Source organism: Rhinoderma darwinii, chromosome 8 (genome assembly GCF_050947455.1).
Source record: "Rhinoderma darwinii isolate aRhiDar2 chromosome 8, aRhiDar2.hap1, whole genome shotgun sequence".
Classification (NCBI taxonomy): domain Eukaryota; kingdom Metazoa; phylum Chordata; class Amphibia; order Anura; family Rhinodermatidae; genus Rhinoderma; species Rhinoderma darwinii.
Genome location: NC_134694.1, coordinates 93154669 through 93170606, shown reverse-complemented (window position 1 = coordinate 93170606; position 15938 = coordinate 93154669). Strand labels below are relative to the sequence as shown.

The 15938-nt window shown below is 37.8% G+C and overlaps 1 protein-coding gene across 4 annotated transcripts in view; it reads right to left on the bottom strand.

Moving 5' to 3' along the window:
- The window catches only part of FGF13 (fibroblast growth factor 13), a 312175-nt gene extending 297405 nt beyond the window's left edge, over positions 1 to 14770 (bottom strand). For 2 of the 4 annotated variants that reach the window (XM_075835901.1, XM_075835904.1), the window contains exons 1-2: positions 14590 to 14770; positions 14043 to 14227 (exon numbers count right to left, since the gene is read on the bottom strand). In XM_075835901.1, coding sequence (XP_075692016.1) covers positions 14043 to 14054 — 12 coding nt within the window. In that variant the 5' untranslated portion in view covers positions 14055 to 14227; positions 14590 to 14770. The remainder of the gene's footprint in view (positions 1 to 14042; positions 14228 to 14589) is intronic. The other 2 variants (XM_075835902.1, XM_075835906.1) reach the window with 2 other exon arrangements.
- Between the last annotated feature and the right edge of the window lie 1168 nt (positions 14771 to 15938).

The window sequence follows — 15938 nt, the reverse complement described above, 5'->3', positions numbered from 1 at the left end:
CTGACAGTGTGAAAATGACCTCTGCAAAGTATGTAGAGTTTATGACTGACCACTTTCTTCCGTGGTACAAAAAGAAGAACCGTGCCTTCCGTAGCAAAATTATCTTCATGCATGACAATGCACCATCTCATGCTGCAAAGAATACCTTTGTGTCATTGGCTGCTATGGGCATAAAAGGAGAGAAACTCATGGTGTGGCCCCCATGTTCCCATGACCTCAACCCTACTGAGAACATTTGGAGCATCTTCAAGCAAAATATCTATGAGGGTGGGAGGCAGTTCACATCAAAACAGAAGTTCTGGGAGGTTATTCTGACATCCTGCAAAGATATTCAAGCAGAAACTGTCCAAATACTCACAAATTCAATGGATACAAGAATGGTGAAGGTGATATCAAAGAAGGGGTCCTATGTTAACATGTAACTTGGCCTGTTAAGTTTTTTTTTGATTGAAAGAGCTTTTGATTTCTGTAAATATGACCTCCTGATGCTGCAAATTCAACAAATTACCATTTTAGTTCTCTTTACAACCTTTAAAATGTTTTGATCTCTGTTGTGCATAATAATTTGAAACAGTGCATTTTGAGTTTTTTACTTCTAAAAAAAAATCTGTTATCATTAGGAGATTTGTTCAATAAAATTTGCATTATACTCCAACGGTTGATGGCTTGAAGATTAATACTGACTGTCATTTTCATCGACAATTTAGGAAAATCAGCGAAAAATAACATTTGCATAATAATTTGGAACGCGGTGTAGACATAACACAGCGTATCAGCTTACCCTGGAGTGTTCCTTTAATTTAGCCATCAGTTACACAAGCAGCCAATTCTACATCATCAATTGTAACTATTTATTACATTGTCTTTTGAGGTCATCATTACTTTTGTAAAATGTTACCAGTCTTCTATGAATTTGGATACGTCTGGATAGTTTTATCTGGATAGTTTTAATGAAATTAAATATTTTGCTATTTTCAGAAGAATATTTTTATTGCCACAGAGCTCATGTAGAATATGAGGACAAGGTTATGACAGTTTTCTGCTATGTGTGCATCTAATCAGATCCCAATGTCAATGTGTGTATCTAGAAGACCAATTACATCTAATTTGTTTAGCTCTGTAAATATATTGAAATTCCAGACCTGAGGCTTTGGAGCACCTATTTGTTTCTGAATGTGCATTTTCAGATTGTTGACTAAACAGATGGTCCTCGATTCCTTCAAGATTCAGAAATAGGCATTACACGTTCTTGTCAATGTCTGCATCTCCTCCAGGAAGATAAAAATAGAAACCTTGACAGGGGTCTATGCTGAGCTGCACATTTAAGGGGACATTTAATTGTTAAGTATTTTTCTTACTGAATTTGGCTCTGCTACAGCCTTGCCGGTGTTTGTCCCCTTGAATCTAATATGAACATGGATTTCAAATTATTTTGTGCGTGCAGAGAAAATGAGCTGTTTACTTATTTATATAATAATGCTGGTCACACAGCAAAATCACTTTACTGTACTTTCTCCAAAAATAAATTCAAGCCTATAATTCAGATTAAAATACTATTGTCTGCTAACTGCAAAATGGCTATAGGAAGAATTATGGATGCAGCAGAGCTAACATTGCCTGATGCAGTAGTGCTGAATTTGTCTGCTGTAGCAAAGCTGGATCAGTAAAATGTAGCAGTGCTGAATTTGTCCGCTGTTACGACTATGAGTTTGCAATTAAGCACAATGTGTTATCAATGTTTTATAAGTGTTTTTTTCAAAGAACTGAAGGTAAATTATTTTAACCCAGTTATCAGAATGCACAATCCACAAAGATGGAACACTAAATGATAACATTTCAATTTTCTTCTTCTGTATAACAAAGCATATAATACTGCTAGAGTATAGGGCTAGAACATTTTGGAAATATTTTTACTATATAGCCAATAACTAGAATAGGCTATTAATTGTGCAGTTTAATTTCAGCAGTGTAGCTATATGTTAGAGGTCTATTTTTTAGCTCAAGAGCCACATGCAACTACAACAGGTGGTATTAAGCCACGGTCGGTATTAAAGAGAAGGGTCAAAATGCGTGAGTAAAATCAGATATGTGTTACAATTATTATCAAAGTCCCTGTTATATGATCTAATTTACATTGATATGGTTCCTTCCCTGCTAACCATATGGTGCTGCCCCAGGTGCCCTGGTTTCAGTAAGCAATGAGATCCCTGGAGTCATTGGTACATAAGAGCAACTACAGCGGCCAACAGCAACATGCCAGAATGCTAAATTGTTGAGTGGTGACTCCAGGTAGGGCATATGTCCTGGAGCACAAGATCTTCAGTCTACTCCTCTGCATTATAGTCTATAAACACAATATCCATTATTTGGCACTAGGCAGGATAACAGATTTAGGGCTTTACATGATCTTCCGCCTTACTGCTCATTTCATCAGAATAACATTCAGTCAGCCAGTGGCATACATAAAGGACCATGGGCCACATAGCAAAGACGAAATGTGGGTTCCTTTCACGTTCTACTTGACATTATCACACTCCTTATGACCCGTGACAGAAGGCTCTGGTTCTCCCATACCATTTTCATGACTCAAGTACATTTTCCACTTAAACCACCTTTGGGGACCATATTCCTGTGGAGGTTCTCATCACCCATTAAAACATGAATGAGACCAACCTGAAATGAGACCCCTCTCCGAGTGTTCCCATATCAGCCGCATGGGCTGCCTCTGTGGTATGTATGCCCTTGCAGGCAACAAATATTAGCTTTAACTTACTCAATGTAACTTGTTGCATAGAACAATATATGTTATACAGTATATAAAGGGGTGCCCATATTACTACACACAAGAAGGAATTTTCTGTAATGTGACTATAAGATGTTCAAGGCTTTCACTTAAATTTGTCTTTTGAGCAATATTAACTCCTTGGCGCAGAAACACGTACATGCACGGCACAGAATGCAACCATTAGCGCATTCCGACAAGCGCTATGACTGACAACCGGGCTCCCACTGCAACTGCTAGGATTGGAGAAACCTCCAATCCTGGCCGTTTAACACCTTAAATGCCACGGTCAATAGCGACCATGTTGTTTGACAGAGGGAGGGGGCTCCCTCTGACACCGATAGGCGGCCCGCTAAGGCAAACACCGACTGCCCACTGGTTGCCACGGCAACCAGGGGCCTAACAAAGGGTTATTAAAAGATAAAACTCGTCCTGCAAAAAACAAGCCATCAAAAGGCTATATTGACATAAGAATAAAAAAGCTTTGACTCTTTGAAGACGGGGAGGAAAAAAACAAAAAATAATTCTTGGTTCTTAAGGCCGAAATAGACCTGGTCCTTAAGGGGTTAACCAAATTTTTTTTTTTGCCCACTTTTTTATGCCACTCCTTCTGAATATGATCAACATTTTTTTATATTTTTATAAGCTGCTGGCACTATGACATTTATTTAATAGCAAATTCCTTCAGAAATGTTCCATCTTTAGACAGTGCAGGCACCAGCATGGCAAAGGGTTAATCTCTGAGTGACTTCTGACCTAAAGGGGCTGACAGAAGCAAATGGAGGATAAGATGTGGTTGGAAAAAAAGCAAAAAAATAAAGCGTGAAAGGAAAACTTTTGCAATTCGATTTGCTATACCTTGGAGACATTGGCCAATTTTGCAATGTGCTACTGTATATGAAATAGTAGCCAGCAGCAGATTAGCAACATAAACATGATCCCTTGTCAATTTATCCCGAATAAAATGTTAATAATGCAAATTATTCTGAAAGTGTATCGCTAAATATTAGTTTGTCAGATGTAATAGAGTAATAAGGTTGTCTGCACATTTGCAACCTCTTTTCATTGCGCCATTGCATCTACAAAAATAAAAATGAAGCAACTTTGCAAACAGTCTTCATAAAAAATATCCTACCATTTTGTGTCTCAAGCAACCTTGCAGACATGAGGTGTATCCACGGTTACAGACTACAAACAAACACTGTGTAGTCTGATGTTGTAGTCATGTGTTACTATCTTCCATCTGCTCCCTTTTCTACTGTCTGTAGATTTGCAAGAAGAGGGTGCAGATGATAAGATGTAACATATGACTTCAGTCTACACATACAGTTTGTCTGAACATTTTATTCAGCTGTTCTTTATGTTTCTAGGGAAGCTCAGTGTGAAGACAAACCATGACATGAAGAGCTGTAAAGGTAACGATTTCCTGCTGCTTTCAGAAAAAAAGAGCGCAGAAAAAGCTACAACTAAAGCTGGATTTACACAATCATATTTCTGACCAAACAGTCTAATGCCAATATCTGTAAGATCGGCCTGAGTTGGTTGTATACACAAAGATATATTATTAGGGTAGAACTAAGTATCATCTTCCTCATCTGTTTTGATCCTATTAAAATAAAAGTTCCTATTCCTTATAATGAAGTTGTCAGGTCATCAATAAAAATGTCTGATCCTTAGGATAGGCCATCAATATCACATCGGTGGGGGTCCGACTCAGCTGATTTCTACAGGCACAGCGCCATACACAGCAACTGTGCCTGGGATTGCAGTTTTGGTCCCAATCAAGTGAATAGACTGAGCTCCATTCTGTTTCCGGCAAACACTGAAGAGGCCGCGCGACGATCCCCCACAGAGCTGATATTGGTGGCGTGTCCTAAGGATAGGCCATCAATAAAAAAACGTCCGGACAACCTCTTTAAGATCTCTTTTAAATGCTGTTTACACGCTATTATTACAGTAAAAATGAGAACTGTAAGGAAAAATGTACACATTTTTTAAGTACATCAGATCCGTTTTCTGACAGATGAAACAGATTTCAATCTAATCAGTTGTCCATTAATACACCTCAATTTAGATCAACATTGTTCTAATTGGGTAGAAATTAGACAGAACTCTAAACAAGTAAAGGCACTCAAAGCGGGCCATACACATTGGATAAAAAAGTCATTCAAACCCACAGATTTTGGTGGAATCGGTCAACGATCTAATGTGATGAGGGCCTCCGGACAGTTCCCCGCCGGCAGATGTTGCGGGAAAGGCATTCCGGCTAATAGATTAGGACAATGAACGGAGGACTCCCCTCCCCTATTAACTTATAGTTCAGTAATGAGGTATTTAAAATGTGTTTTCTAGAGCAGACAAACACTTAAAGACAACAAGACTTGGGGTAATTCTTTACCGAAAGATATTACCAGGTAGTATTCTTCAAAGAGTCTTCCATTTTTCATGGTTTTCACATATATTGTGCAAAAATATTTCAAATAACTGATATGTTTATAAAACATTTAGAAGAGACCCCTGATGTGAAGAATATTACAAACTGCTCATATTACTTCTGGACCTATTTTGATGAATTATTAACTTCCAATATTACTGCTGAAAGTGATGTACAGTGATGCGTGAAATGACCAGAATAAAACACTCGATAACAATGTATTATAAAGAACAACGTATCAATGGGCTCTATTTGACATACGCTAATTTAGAGCCTGATATGCCTATAATGCATTACTAATGCCTTTCAAAAAGATGGAAAATGCTTCTTTGACATCTTAACTCAGTCATTCAGATCCAGCCACAACAAGAAGTTCGGTGATTTTAGTGGTTGCACCTGTCGTACTTTCTCATTGACACTTCAAACAAGCATAATGTACAGTATACTCCCAGGACCTATTCAAGATTTTGTAAATTGTATTATGTCCTTTATCATCAAAGGGATTCAAGATGTAAGAGCGTAGTGAAAAGTCTGCATCACATTCTCTTAATTATAATGCAATTAAACTAATTACTCTTCCTACCCGCACAAGCTATAGCTATGCCAGCGAACATGAAAACGATGAACTACTCCCCAATTCGATACACTGACTGTCAAACTTTTCTTATTGCTGCTTACTGTCTAGACACAGCTCTCTCTATAGCGACAGTATGTTATAATGAGTTTGTATAACAATATAAAAAGCCATGGTCTTCAACTTGTAACTCTCCAGCTTTGACAGAACTACAACTCCCAGCGGGCCCTGACAGGGTCTCTAAATTACAGCTTGTATTATATATAATTCAGAGCTGCACTCACAATTCTGCTGGTTGTCATTGGAAACAGTTAAGATTGTTGATAGATACATACTTAACAGATTAGCTTTAATCCTCTAATATAAAGCAATAATCGTACATTAGATAAGTGTACAGAGCCTGGTGTACAACTATGCTTCCCAGAAAGAAGATCATCAGAAAAATATATGAACAGAGATTTTAAGAGATTTGTGCTCTGAAGCCAGCAATGTGTATGCAGCTCTGGAATATAACACAGGCTGGAACTAAGGATCAGTACAAGCTAAATAATGGAAAGTATTTAGAAAGTTACTCAACTTTACGTAAATTAATTGTAGCTGTTGACTGTAAAATTATCTCTGCTTGGTATGAAGAGTGAAATCCTCATGGGGGATTTATAATAAGCTTTATGCCAGTGTCCTGGGTTTAAAAATATGGGTGGGGCTTAATAGAAGGGGGTGTAGCCACCAACAGGCAGATACATTTACTATAATTTATGCCAGAAATTGGCGTAAATTATAGGCAGGCAGACACTATGTGTCAGGGATCCTGACCCAATTGCGTCCTGTACTGCCCGGATGGCGGCTCTGCCAAAGCTGGTCCAAAATAGTTGGGTTTTTTTTTGTGCAATTTTATTTCCATATAAGGTTGTCTTCTAATATTTATGTAACTTTAGATTGATACCTGATGGACTGATATCATTGTGTTACCATAAGGAAACTTAGTGGGGGGGGGGGGTCATACAAAACCCTTCATTACCCTAGACCACGTGAAATACGAAGTATTAGCTGCTAAGCCACTTTAGACCTTCCAGGAATATTGCAAGAATACTAACACTAACAATTGATCCATCCTATGGAAATATGTGTGATGAATTGGGGTAGAGGGGTGAAAGGGAACAATTTTGTTGTCTCTGTTGTGGGCATCAACACATTTGGAAACAACTCTTTAGAAATTCTGCATTTACCGTTGGTAACCTATAGATATAAAACAAGTAGCACAGGGTTGGTTTATCATAATGAATGACAAGTACAGCTGTCGTTTAATGTTATTTATCATACCTGGTTAATGTTAACAACTATTGAAAGATGTAATTATGTTTTCTTATTGCTGATATATAATTACACATACAATACTATTAATATCCAGACTAATTACCGCTGCCTTAGATAAATAAACCAAATACACTTTTTTGCAGAAGCATAACATTATCACATAAACCAAACACCGCAGCTTAAATGGCATCATATAATTGACACAAAATGCAGCACAAGACCCCCATAGGCAACATAAAAACAAAACTCCTACTTTACGGTGCACTAAAGCGAAAGTGACATTGAGATGCGCAGTCCATTTCTGCATTAAAACTTGTAAAGTTACTTTTATAGATATGTTATTTTCTTATTTTTATTTACATATTTTGTTTCATCAGTATATAAACAGATGGAGCGGACTGCACAGGCTGGTACTGTAGTGATAATGGGAGATTTTAATTACCCAGATCTTAATTGGGGTCATGGTTCGGCAACAACTGCGAAGGACAGAAATGTTCTCAACCTGTTGCAGGAAAATTTTATGGCCCAATTTTTTGAAGACCCGACTAGAGGCGAAGCTCTGTTGGATCTGATCATTTCTAATAATACAGAGCTTGTTGGGAATGTCAATGTTCGTGAAAATCTCGGTAAAAGTGATCACAATATAGTTACATTTTACCTATACTGTAAAAAATAAACACAGGCTGGGAGGGCAAAAACACTTAATTTTAAGACGGCCAACTTCCCAAAGATGAGGGCTGCAATTCAGGATATAGACTGGGAAGAACTAATGTCAAATAATGGGACAAATGATAAATGGGAGATCTTAAAATCTACTTTGTATTATTATAGTCCAAAATTTATTCCTATAGGTAACAAGTATAAACTACTAAAATTAAACCCCACATGGCTTACACCTTTTGTAAAAAGGGCAATACATGACAAAAAAAAAGGGCATTTGAAAAATACACATCTGAGGGTACAGCTGTAGCCTTTGTAAATTATAAAGAGCTTAATAAAATCTGTAAAATGGTAATAAAATCTGAAAAAATACAAAATGAAAGACAAGTCGCCAAGGATAGTAAAACAAATCCCCAAAAAATCTTCAAGTATGTAAATGAATGAACATGTAGGATCCCCAAATAGTAGTAATGGGGAGTTGGTCACAGGGGATCAAGAGAAGGCAGAGTTACTAAATGGGTTCTTCCGCTCTGTATATACAACAGAAGAAGGAGCAGCTGATGTAGCCGCTGCCGGTGCTGTTACTATATCAGCTGATATACTGAATTGGATGAATGTAGATATGGTCCAAGCTAAATTAAATAAAATAAATGTGCACAAGGCCCCGGGACCAGATGGGTTACACCCTAGAATTCTTAAAGAGCTTAGTTCAGTTATTTCTGTCCCACTCTTCATTATATTGAGGGATTCTCTAGTGACTGGTATAGTGCCAAGTGACTGGTGCAGGGCAAATGTGGTGCCTATTTTCAAAAATGGCTCTAGGTCTTCTCCGGGTAATTATAGACGAATCATGGGAAAAATGTTTGAGGGGCTATTGAGGGACTATATACAGGAGGATGTGACCAAAAAAATTGTATTACAAGTGACAGTCAGCACGGTTTTACTAAGGACAGAAGTTGTCAAACCAACCTGATTTGTTTTTATGAAGAGGTGACCAGAAGCCTTGACAGAGGGGCCGCTGTGGATATAGTGTTTTTGGACTTTGCAAAGGCATTTGACACTGTCCCACATAGATGTCGAATGGGTAAATTAAGGATATAGGTTTAGAAAATATAGTTTGTAATTGGATTGAGAATTGGCTCAAGGACCGTATCCAGAGAGTTGTGGTCAATGATTCCTACTCTGAATGGTCCCCGGTTATAAGTGGTGTACCCTAGGGTTCAGTGCTGGGACCACTATTATTCAACTTATTTATTAATAATATAGAGGATGGAATTTATAGCACTATTTCTATTTTTGCAGATGACACCAAGCTATGTAGTATTGTACAGTCTATAGAAGATGTTCGTAAATTGCAAGCTGATTTGGACGCACTGAGCATATGGGCGTCCACTTGGAAAATGAGGTTTAATGTAGATAAATGCAAAGTTATGGATCTGGGTACCAACAATCTGCATGCATCATATGTCCTAGGGGGAGCTATACTGGGAGAGTCACTTGTTGAGAAGGATCTGGGTGTACTTGAAGATCATAAACTAAATAACAGCATGCAATGTCAATCAGCTGCTTCAAAGGCCAGAAAGATATTGTCGTGTATTAAAAGAGGCATGGACTCGCGGAACAGGGATATAATATTACCACTTTACAAAGCATTAGTGAGGCCTCATCTAGAATATGCAGTTAGGTTCTGGGATTCAGTTTATTGAAAGGATGCCCTGGAGTTGGAAAAAATACAAAGAAGAGCAACTAAACTAATAAGGAGAATCTAAGTTATGAGGAAAGATTAAAATAATTAAACCTATTTAGCCTTGAAAAGAGACGACTAAGGGGGGACATGATTAACTTATATAAATATATGAATGGTCCATACAAGAAATATAGTGAAAACCTGTTCCATTAAAACCCCCTCAAAAGACAAGGGCAGAGGAGACAATCCTTCTTTACGATGAGAACTGCGAATCTGTGGAATAGCCGACCGCAGGAGCTGGTCACAGCAGGAACAGTAGATGGCTTTAAAAAAGTCTTAGGCCCCATGCACACGAACGTATTTTTGCGGCCGCAATTCACTCGCAAATCTGCGGGTGAATTGCGGCCCATTCATTTCAATGGGCTCATGCACACGATCGTGGTTTCCACGGTCCGTGCATTGCCCAGAAGTCTGGACCGCAAAAAGATAGGACATGTCTTATTACGGCCATATTTTGTGGTCCACGCTCATAAAAAATGAATGCACGGCCTGCGATTTGCGGGTGGCCCACGGGTTACACTCCGGGGCTGTCTGAGCCGCAAAATACCGGCCGTGCACACCACTACGGTCGTGTGCATGAGGTCTTAGATAATTTCCTAGAACAACAAAATATCACCAGCTATGTCAATGTGTAGAAATTCATCCCTTCCCCTTTTCCCATCCCTTGGTTACAGTTGAAAAAAGACATGGACATATGTCTTTTTTCAACCGTACTATGTAACGTGTGTGTATATATACACATACATATATATATATATATATCTATATATATATATATATATATATATATATATATATATATATATTTATTTCTTTTAATTAGAATTCAAGTGCACATATTATATTAAACCCATATGTTGTTTTCCATAGTACCTTACCTTATATTCTTTATATCGTGCTTTTAAACATTAGGCTCTATCTACATCTGTGTAGGAGGCTCCGTTAGAAGCCTCTGTCGCAGATCCAATGAGAAATACCAGACAAACTAGTGCAAACAACGAACACCATGATAGAAACCTGCCAGAGCCCATTAAAGTCAATGGGTTCTGTCGGGATGCCGTTGGAGTCTATCATGCAACGAATCCGGCTTTTCTGGGTTTTCCTTATTCTGCTCTTATGACGAAGCAGAACAACGGAAAACCAGCATGCAAATTTGAACAAAGCCTTAGCTCATATTCTAGTATTTTAGTATTTAGGATTGTAGCATTCTGCACGTCTTATTTTCAATGCATTATTAAATTACACTAGTTGACTTAGATACAAAATGTATGGATGTGTCCTATACTATGCTTTTCAACTAAGCATGTACCATGATGAATAGCTTTAGTGTCACATTCACTATACTGTTCCTGAACATGATTTATTTCCAACATACATGGTTTATATTAAATATGTCCATGTAATATGAAAATAGATAGATAGAGATAGATAGATCTACTCCCATTTTGCCCTGGGTGGTTTTAATTCGTTTAATGCAGGTTCCCACCATCCCCAAGTATATGTAGGCTTAGTACCAGTCCTGGGTGTACGTGCAGCGTATGGACCCACCTTATAGAGAATGCCTTGTCATGGCAGGTGGGCTCACACAATTTGATGAAAATGTGCACTAACAACCTCACTATTGTAAGTAGATTCAGCAGTAATGCATATTTATTTATTAATAGTGCTTAGGTGCCATTGGTGTTCGCAGTGTGCTGTCGCCATTTTCTTGTGTACTGTATTGTTTTGCAGTCACAAGCGTACTTGCACATGTATAGATAGATAGATAGATAGATAGATAGATAGATAGATAGATAGATAGATAGATAGATAGATAGATAGATAGATAGATAGATAGATAGATAGATAGATAGATAGATAGATAATGCTTTTTTGCAACATAATTTTTCAACAGGGACTGTGAATAGATGTAGTGGGACTATGAACCCAGTCCTAGTAAAACCATAGATAGATCTGCCCCACTGTTTACATGACTCATAGGTCACAAGCACATAAAAGCATGCATAAGAAGCGGCGAAAGAGAAACTGTATGGAAAATCTATCGCACAAGTAAAATCCCCAATGTTTTCCTGTATCTGAACCCTCTCTTGGCAGTAGCCCATTGCGTAACAGCCCACACACTGCACAATGACATTTAATAACATTTGGTGGGTTCAGTTTTAAAATATTACTATATGGACGCTTCACACATTTACATACAGGGTCCATATCCTCTAATGTTATGTCAAGTAGGTGAAATCTTTAAATTAATGCTGATATGGATACTGTTTTCTATCATTTATACTTCTTTTTTTTATCAATTGCCATAGTTTATTGCATCAGTTGATACTGTATTCACCAAGAATTCAGGAAAAACATGATTACTAAGTCTTCCGTATAAGACCAACACATCCAGTTTTTATTACAGTATCAATGCCTCAAGTGGAATTTAGGATTTGTATGTAGCCTATGGAGATTGCAGTGTATCCATAAAATCCTAGTGTACTGCAGCAAAGGCTTTTACACACTATATGCAGCAAGAACCCAACTTCTACTTTTATTGATGAATATAATATCCATAAATATAAATCCAAAGCCTTAGGATTTAGTGCCTGGAATTTTATCTTTGAAATATATTTTTACATGAGTTTACTTGGCTGACAGTTGTGTAGTTTCTTCCTGAGACTACGCTATTTAAGGGCTCCTTCACATCTCTGTTCCAGGTTCCGTTGTTCTGCGACATCACAGGAGCAGAACAACGAGAACGGAATCCATTGACTATAATCGGTTCCGTTGGGTCTTTGCCATGGGTTCCGTAATTTTGCCAGAAATAATAACGCCGAATGCAAAATCTGTGACGATGCCTCTAACGGAGCCTATGACGCAGGTGTAAACAGTCCCTAATAGTTATTATGTGACATTTAGTCTTGGTCCACACAACACAATTACAACGCACACAAAATCACATCTTAGGAGAATTAAAAATGTGTATCTGTATATTTCTCTTCTGAATCGGATGCCAACTTTTACAAAAAGAAAAAAAAATGCATGAGGCAAAAGTACAATTGTTCCACAAGTGTAAAGTATATAGCGGTTTTATAAAACAGTTGTATAGATGTACACATAGATATTTAGATAATTTGTAATTGTATTTTTATATAAAATTTGCTATTGTACCGTTTGAGATATATATAGAGAGAGATTAGATAGATGGACGGACGGACGGACGGACAGTTTATCATTGTGTTTTTAAGCATCTGCTATTGTACTACTATAGATAGATAAAAATAGATAGAAGATAGATAGTTAGATTTAGCAAATAAATAAAGCAGTTGTATAATGCTTGTTGTCCTTTTAGAAAAGTTTATAAATGATAAAGTATAATAATAATAATAATAGTACAAATAATAATAATAATAATAATAATAATAATACTACAAATAATAATAATAATAATGATAATAATAATAACAATAATAATAATGAATATATCAGTGTTCTCCATTGAGCTCAGCATTGCTTTATGTTTCTTTTTGTGAATGTTTTGCTCACTTCAGTCATGAACTTGGATGGACTTTATCTCACAGCTGAACACGTGAATCTGCATCGCTGCTGCTGCTGCTGCTGCTGGTGTTCAGGATGCAAATGAAACGAATGCAGTTGCAGTGTAATATACCTCTCCGTCCCCACCCCCTCCTGCCCTCCTTGTCTCCATGGCAATTGTCACCCAGTTTACATCCAGCAGCGCAGCCAGTCGATTGCTTGGTAATAGGGGGAAGCACATCATACCAAACATCCAATTCTTGCAGAAATCACAGCCTCTCTCTATAGAGACAGATATGTGACACTGGAAGATTAGCATTATTGATCCTATAGAAGACCAGCTGATTGCTTCTCGTCACCGGGCGTTACGTGATATATCAAGCTGGGGGCTCACACCATGTGCCCCTCTATGCATTATCATAGGAAGACTACAACATGTGACAAAGCAGCGCACAAAGTAAAATTCATAAAGGGACATTAAAACGAAAGTCTACATTCTACAGGCTATTGTTCCCTGGAAGCAGCCATGTCATCCATAGGTTGATTATTGTGGTCATCAATGAGAATACTGATAGGTAGTCCAAAAATATGTCCGCCCCATGATCACTACTTTATGTCACATACCTCCAGAGCTGAGATCCTTCATGAACATTTACATACACATGTGTGAACGATACGTTTTACAAGCTGCACTTTTATAAGCTGCTGACTTTATGTTTAGTGGCCCTTTAAATGCAAGAACTGTCATAGATCATCCCTGCGCTTGCTTGGACGGCAGAGAGTGCATTCAACTTCTAAACACAAGGGACATCTGCAACATGACCCCTTCCCCTGCATGGTGCTGACACTTGTTCCTATAGGCATGTAGCACATACAATACAATGCAATGTGTGTTTGTTTTGCCTTCCATGTCATGAAGGCATGGTCACCGTGAAGGGTTAAAGGTAGATAAAAGGTCACCACCCGCTCAAATGACTCTTCCCAATTAAGTTCGTTAGAAGCTGCTTACCCTTAGAAGCATCTTTATCCTCCTTCGGTTTGATCACCTTTCCACTCATAGATCCCAGTTTGCTTGTAAAAATTCCCAAATGTGATTAATTTTCTTCTCAGGAAGGATTCTGATGAATACGTTAGTCTATCCTCCTGGTTCCCCCCAAAAATATCTTCAAATGGGTATCTTCTATCACCCAATGACTAAAAGGAGCAAAGAAAAAGAGATACGGTGAATGATTGTCGCTTGAGGATCCAACTACTGTCCCCACCATGCAAGAACACAGACAAAGAGATGTGTTTTACCTTACATTTTTCTAACAGCCCCCACCCCCTATTGCATGCCATCACCACTTAAAGCCGTACCAAGAATAGACACCAATGCGAACAAAAGCCAACATCCATAATGATGGAGAATGGAACGTGGAGGAGTTACTGATGCTATGTGAGAAGACAAAGATATATTATGGATGGTCTGCTTGACTAGCACACAATGGGTTAATGTCATGTGTCAAGCACCGGGAAGGAGATGGCTTTCTGTCAGGTGTCTGAATGCTGCATCTTACCTTGTCCCTTTCTTTTTCTTTCCCTCTCAACTGAATGGAACTAGCAGAGATGCTCTGGTTTAGACATTGAAACACAAAAAAAGCTGCCTGTTGTAGTAAGCAATGCTCTAACTGGAGCTTACCGACGTCAGATCAGACAGCCGGGGCTGGAAATGAGCTGGAAATAACCTCCTTAGATACGCCTCCTCCTTCTAGAAATAGAGGGAACTGGAGGTCCGCCTTCTGCTGGACCACACCAGGACAGCCTCAGCCAGACCAGTCGTCAACCAACCCCTGGTCACACCCTCTCCGATAGGACTTGTTGTGACATCAGTGAGGATAACAGCTATATACCCATCACTAGATCTATATCTATCTATCTATCTATCTATCTATCTATCTATCTATCTATCTATCTATCTATCTATCTATCTATCTATCTATCTATCTATCTATCTATCTATCTATCTATCTATCTATCTGTATATATATATATATATATATATATATATATATCATAGCCATCACGACTTATCCCACGAGAGCAGTATACAGTATCTCTCTAGTGTTACTGATTTCCAGGTATAGATCTAGTGTATTTACAGATGTAGACGAGCAGAATTTGTCCTTTATCTCCATAGGGCTACATTACCTGTACATCCTGATACCTTTCTGAGCTAAAATAATGCAGTAGATTTACCTGCAGTTCAGTGTAAAACACATATAGGAATAGGTAGTGATAAATTCAATGACGAGCTCAGCTCTGCTATATCTTTCTGTCATATATATAGTGTTTGATTATTTTAATTAATTCATTTTTTTTCTTTAATTTGCTTTCTCAGTCCAATTTTGAGAATCTGCACTCAATCTACATGTAATATCAAAAAAATGAAATGTAGATGATACATTGTATAAATGAAAGGGCTTTTCACATAATAAAAAATAGTAAGATAAAGCACATGCAGTGGTGACTGCCTCATATCATGCAATTTAATCACTAAATGCTGACCTTGGAGACCTTGCTTTGTGGGTGGGGGTGTTTGTTTACATACATTTGTCCTTATGGATGGGATATGTACATAGGGATCTAGAGATCTATAGACATGAGACTGTATTTCAACATATGTCAGTAAGTTTCACAATCATTTATATATCCACAGAGATCCATTTTAAGTTGCTATAATTTTGTTTCCATTTATTGAGTACTACGCGCAGAATACGAGCACATTGTGAGAACAGTGATATCTATGCACACATTGTATACTTGTATTGCACATCTGTATACCTGTTTACATATTTCTATTATTTTAATTATATATGTACATGTGTATAAATGGTATATATGTGTGTGTGTGTGTGTGTGTGTGTGT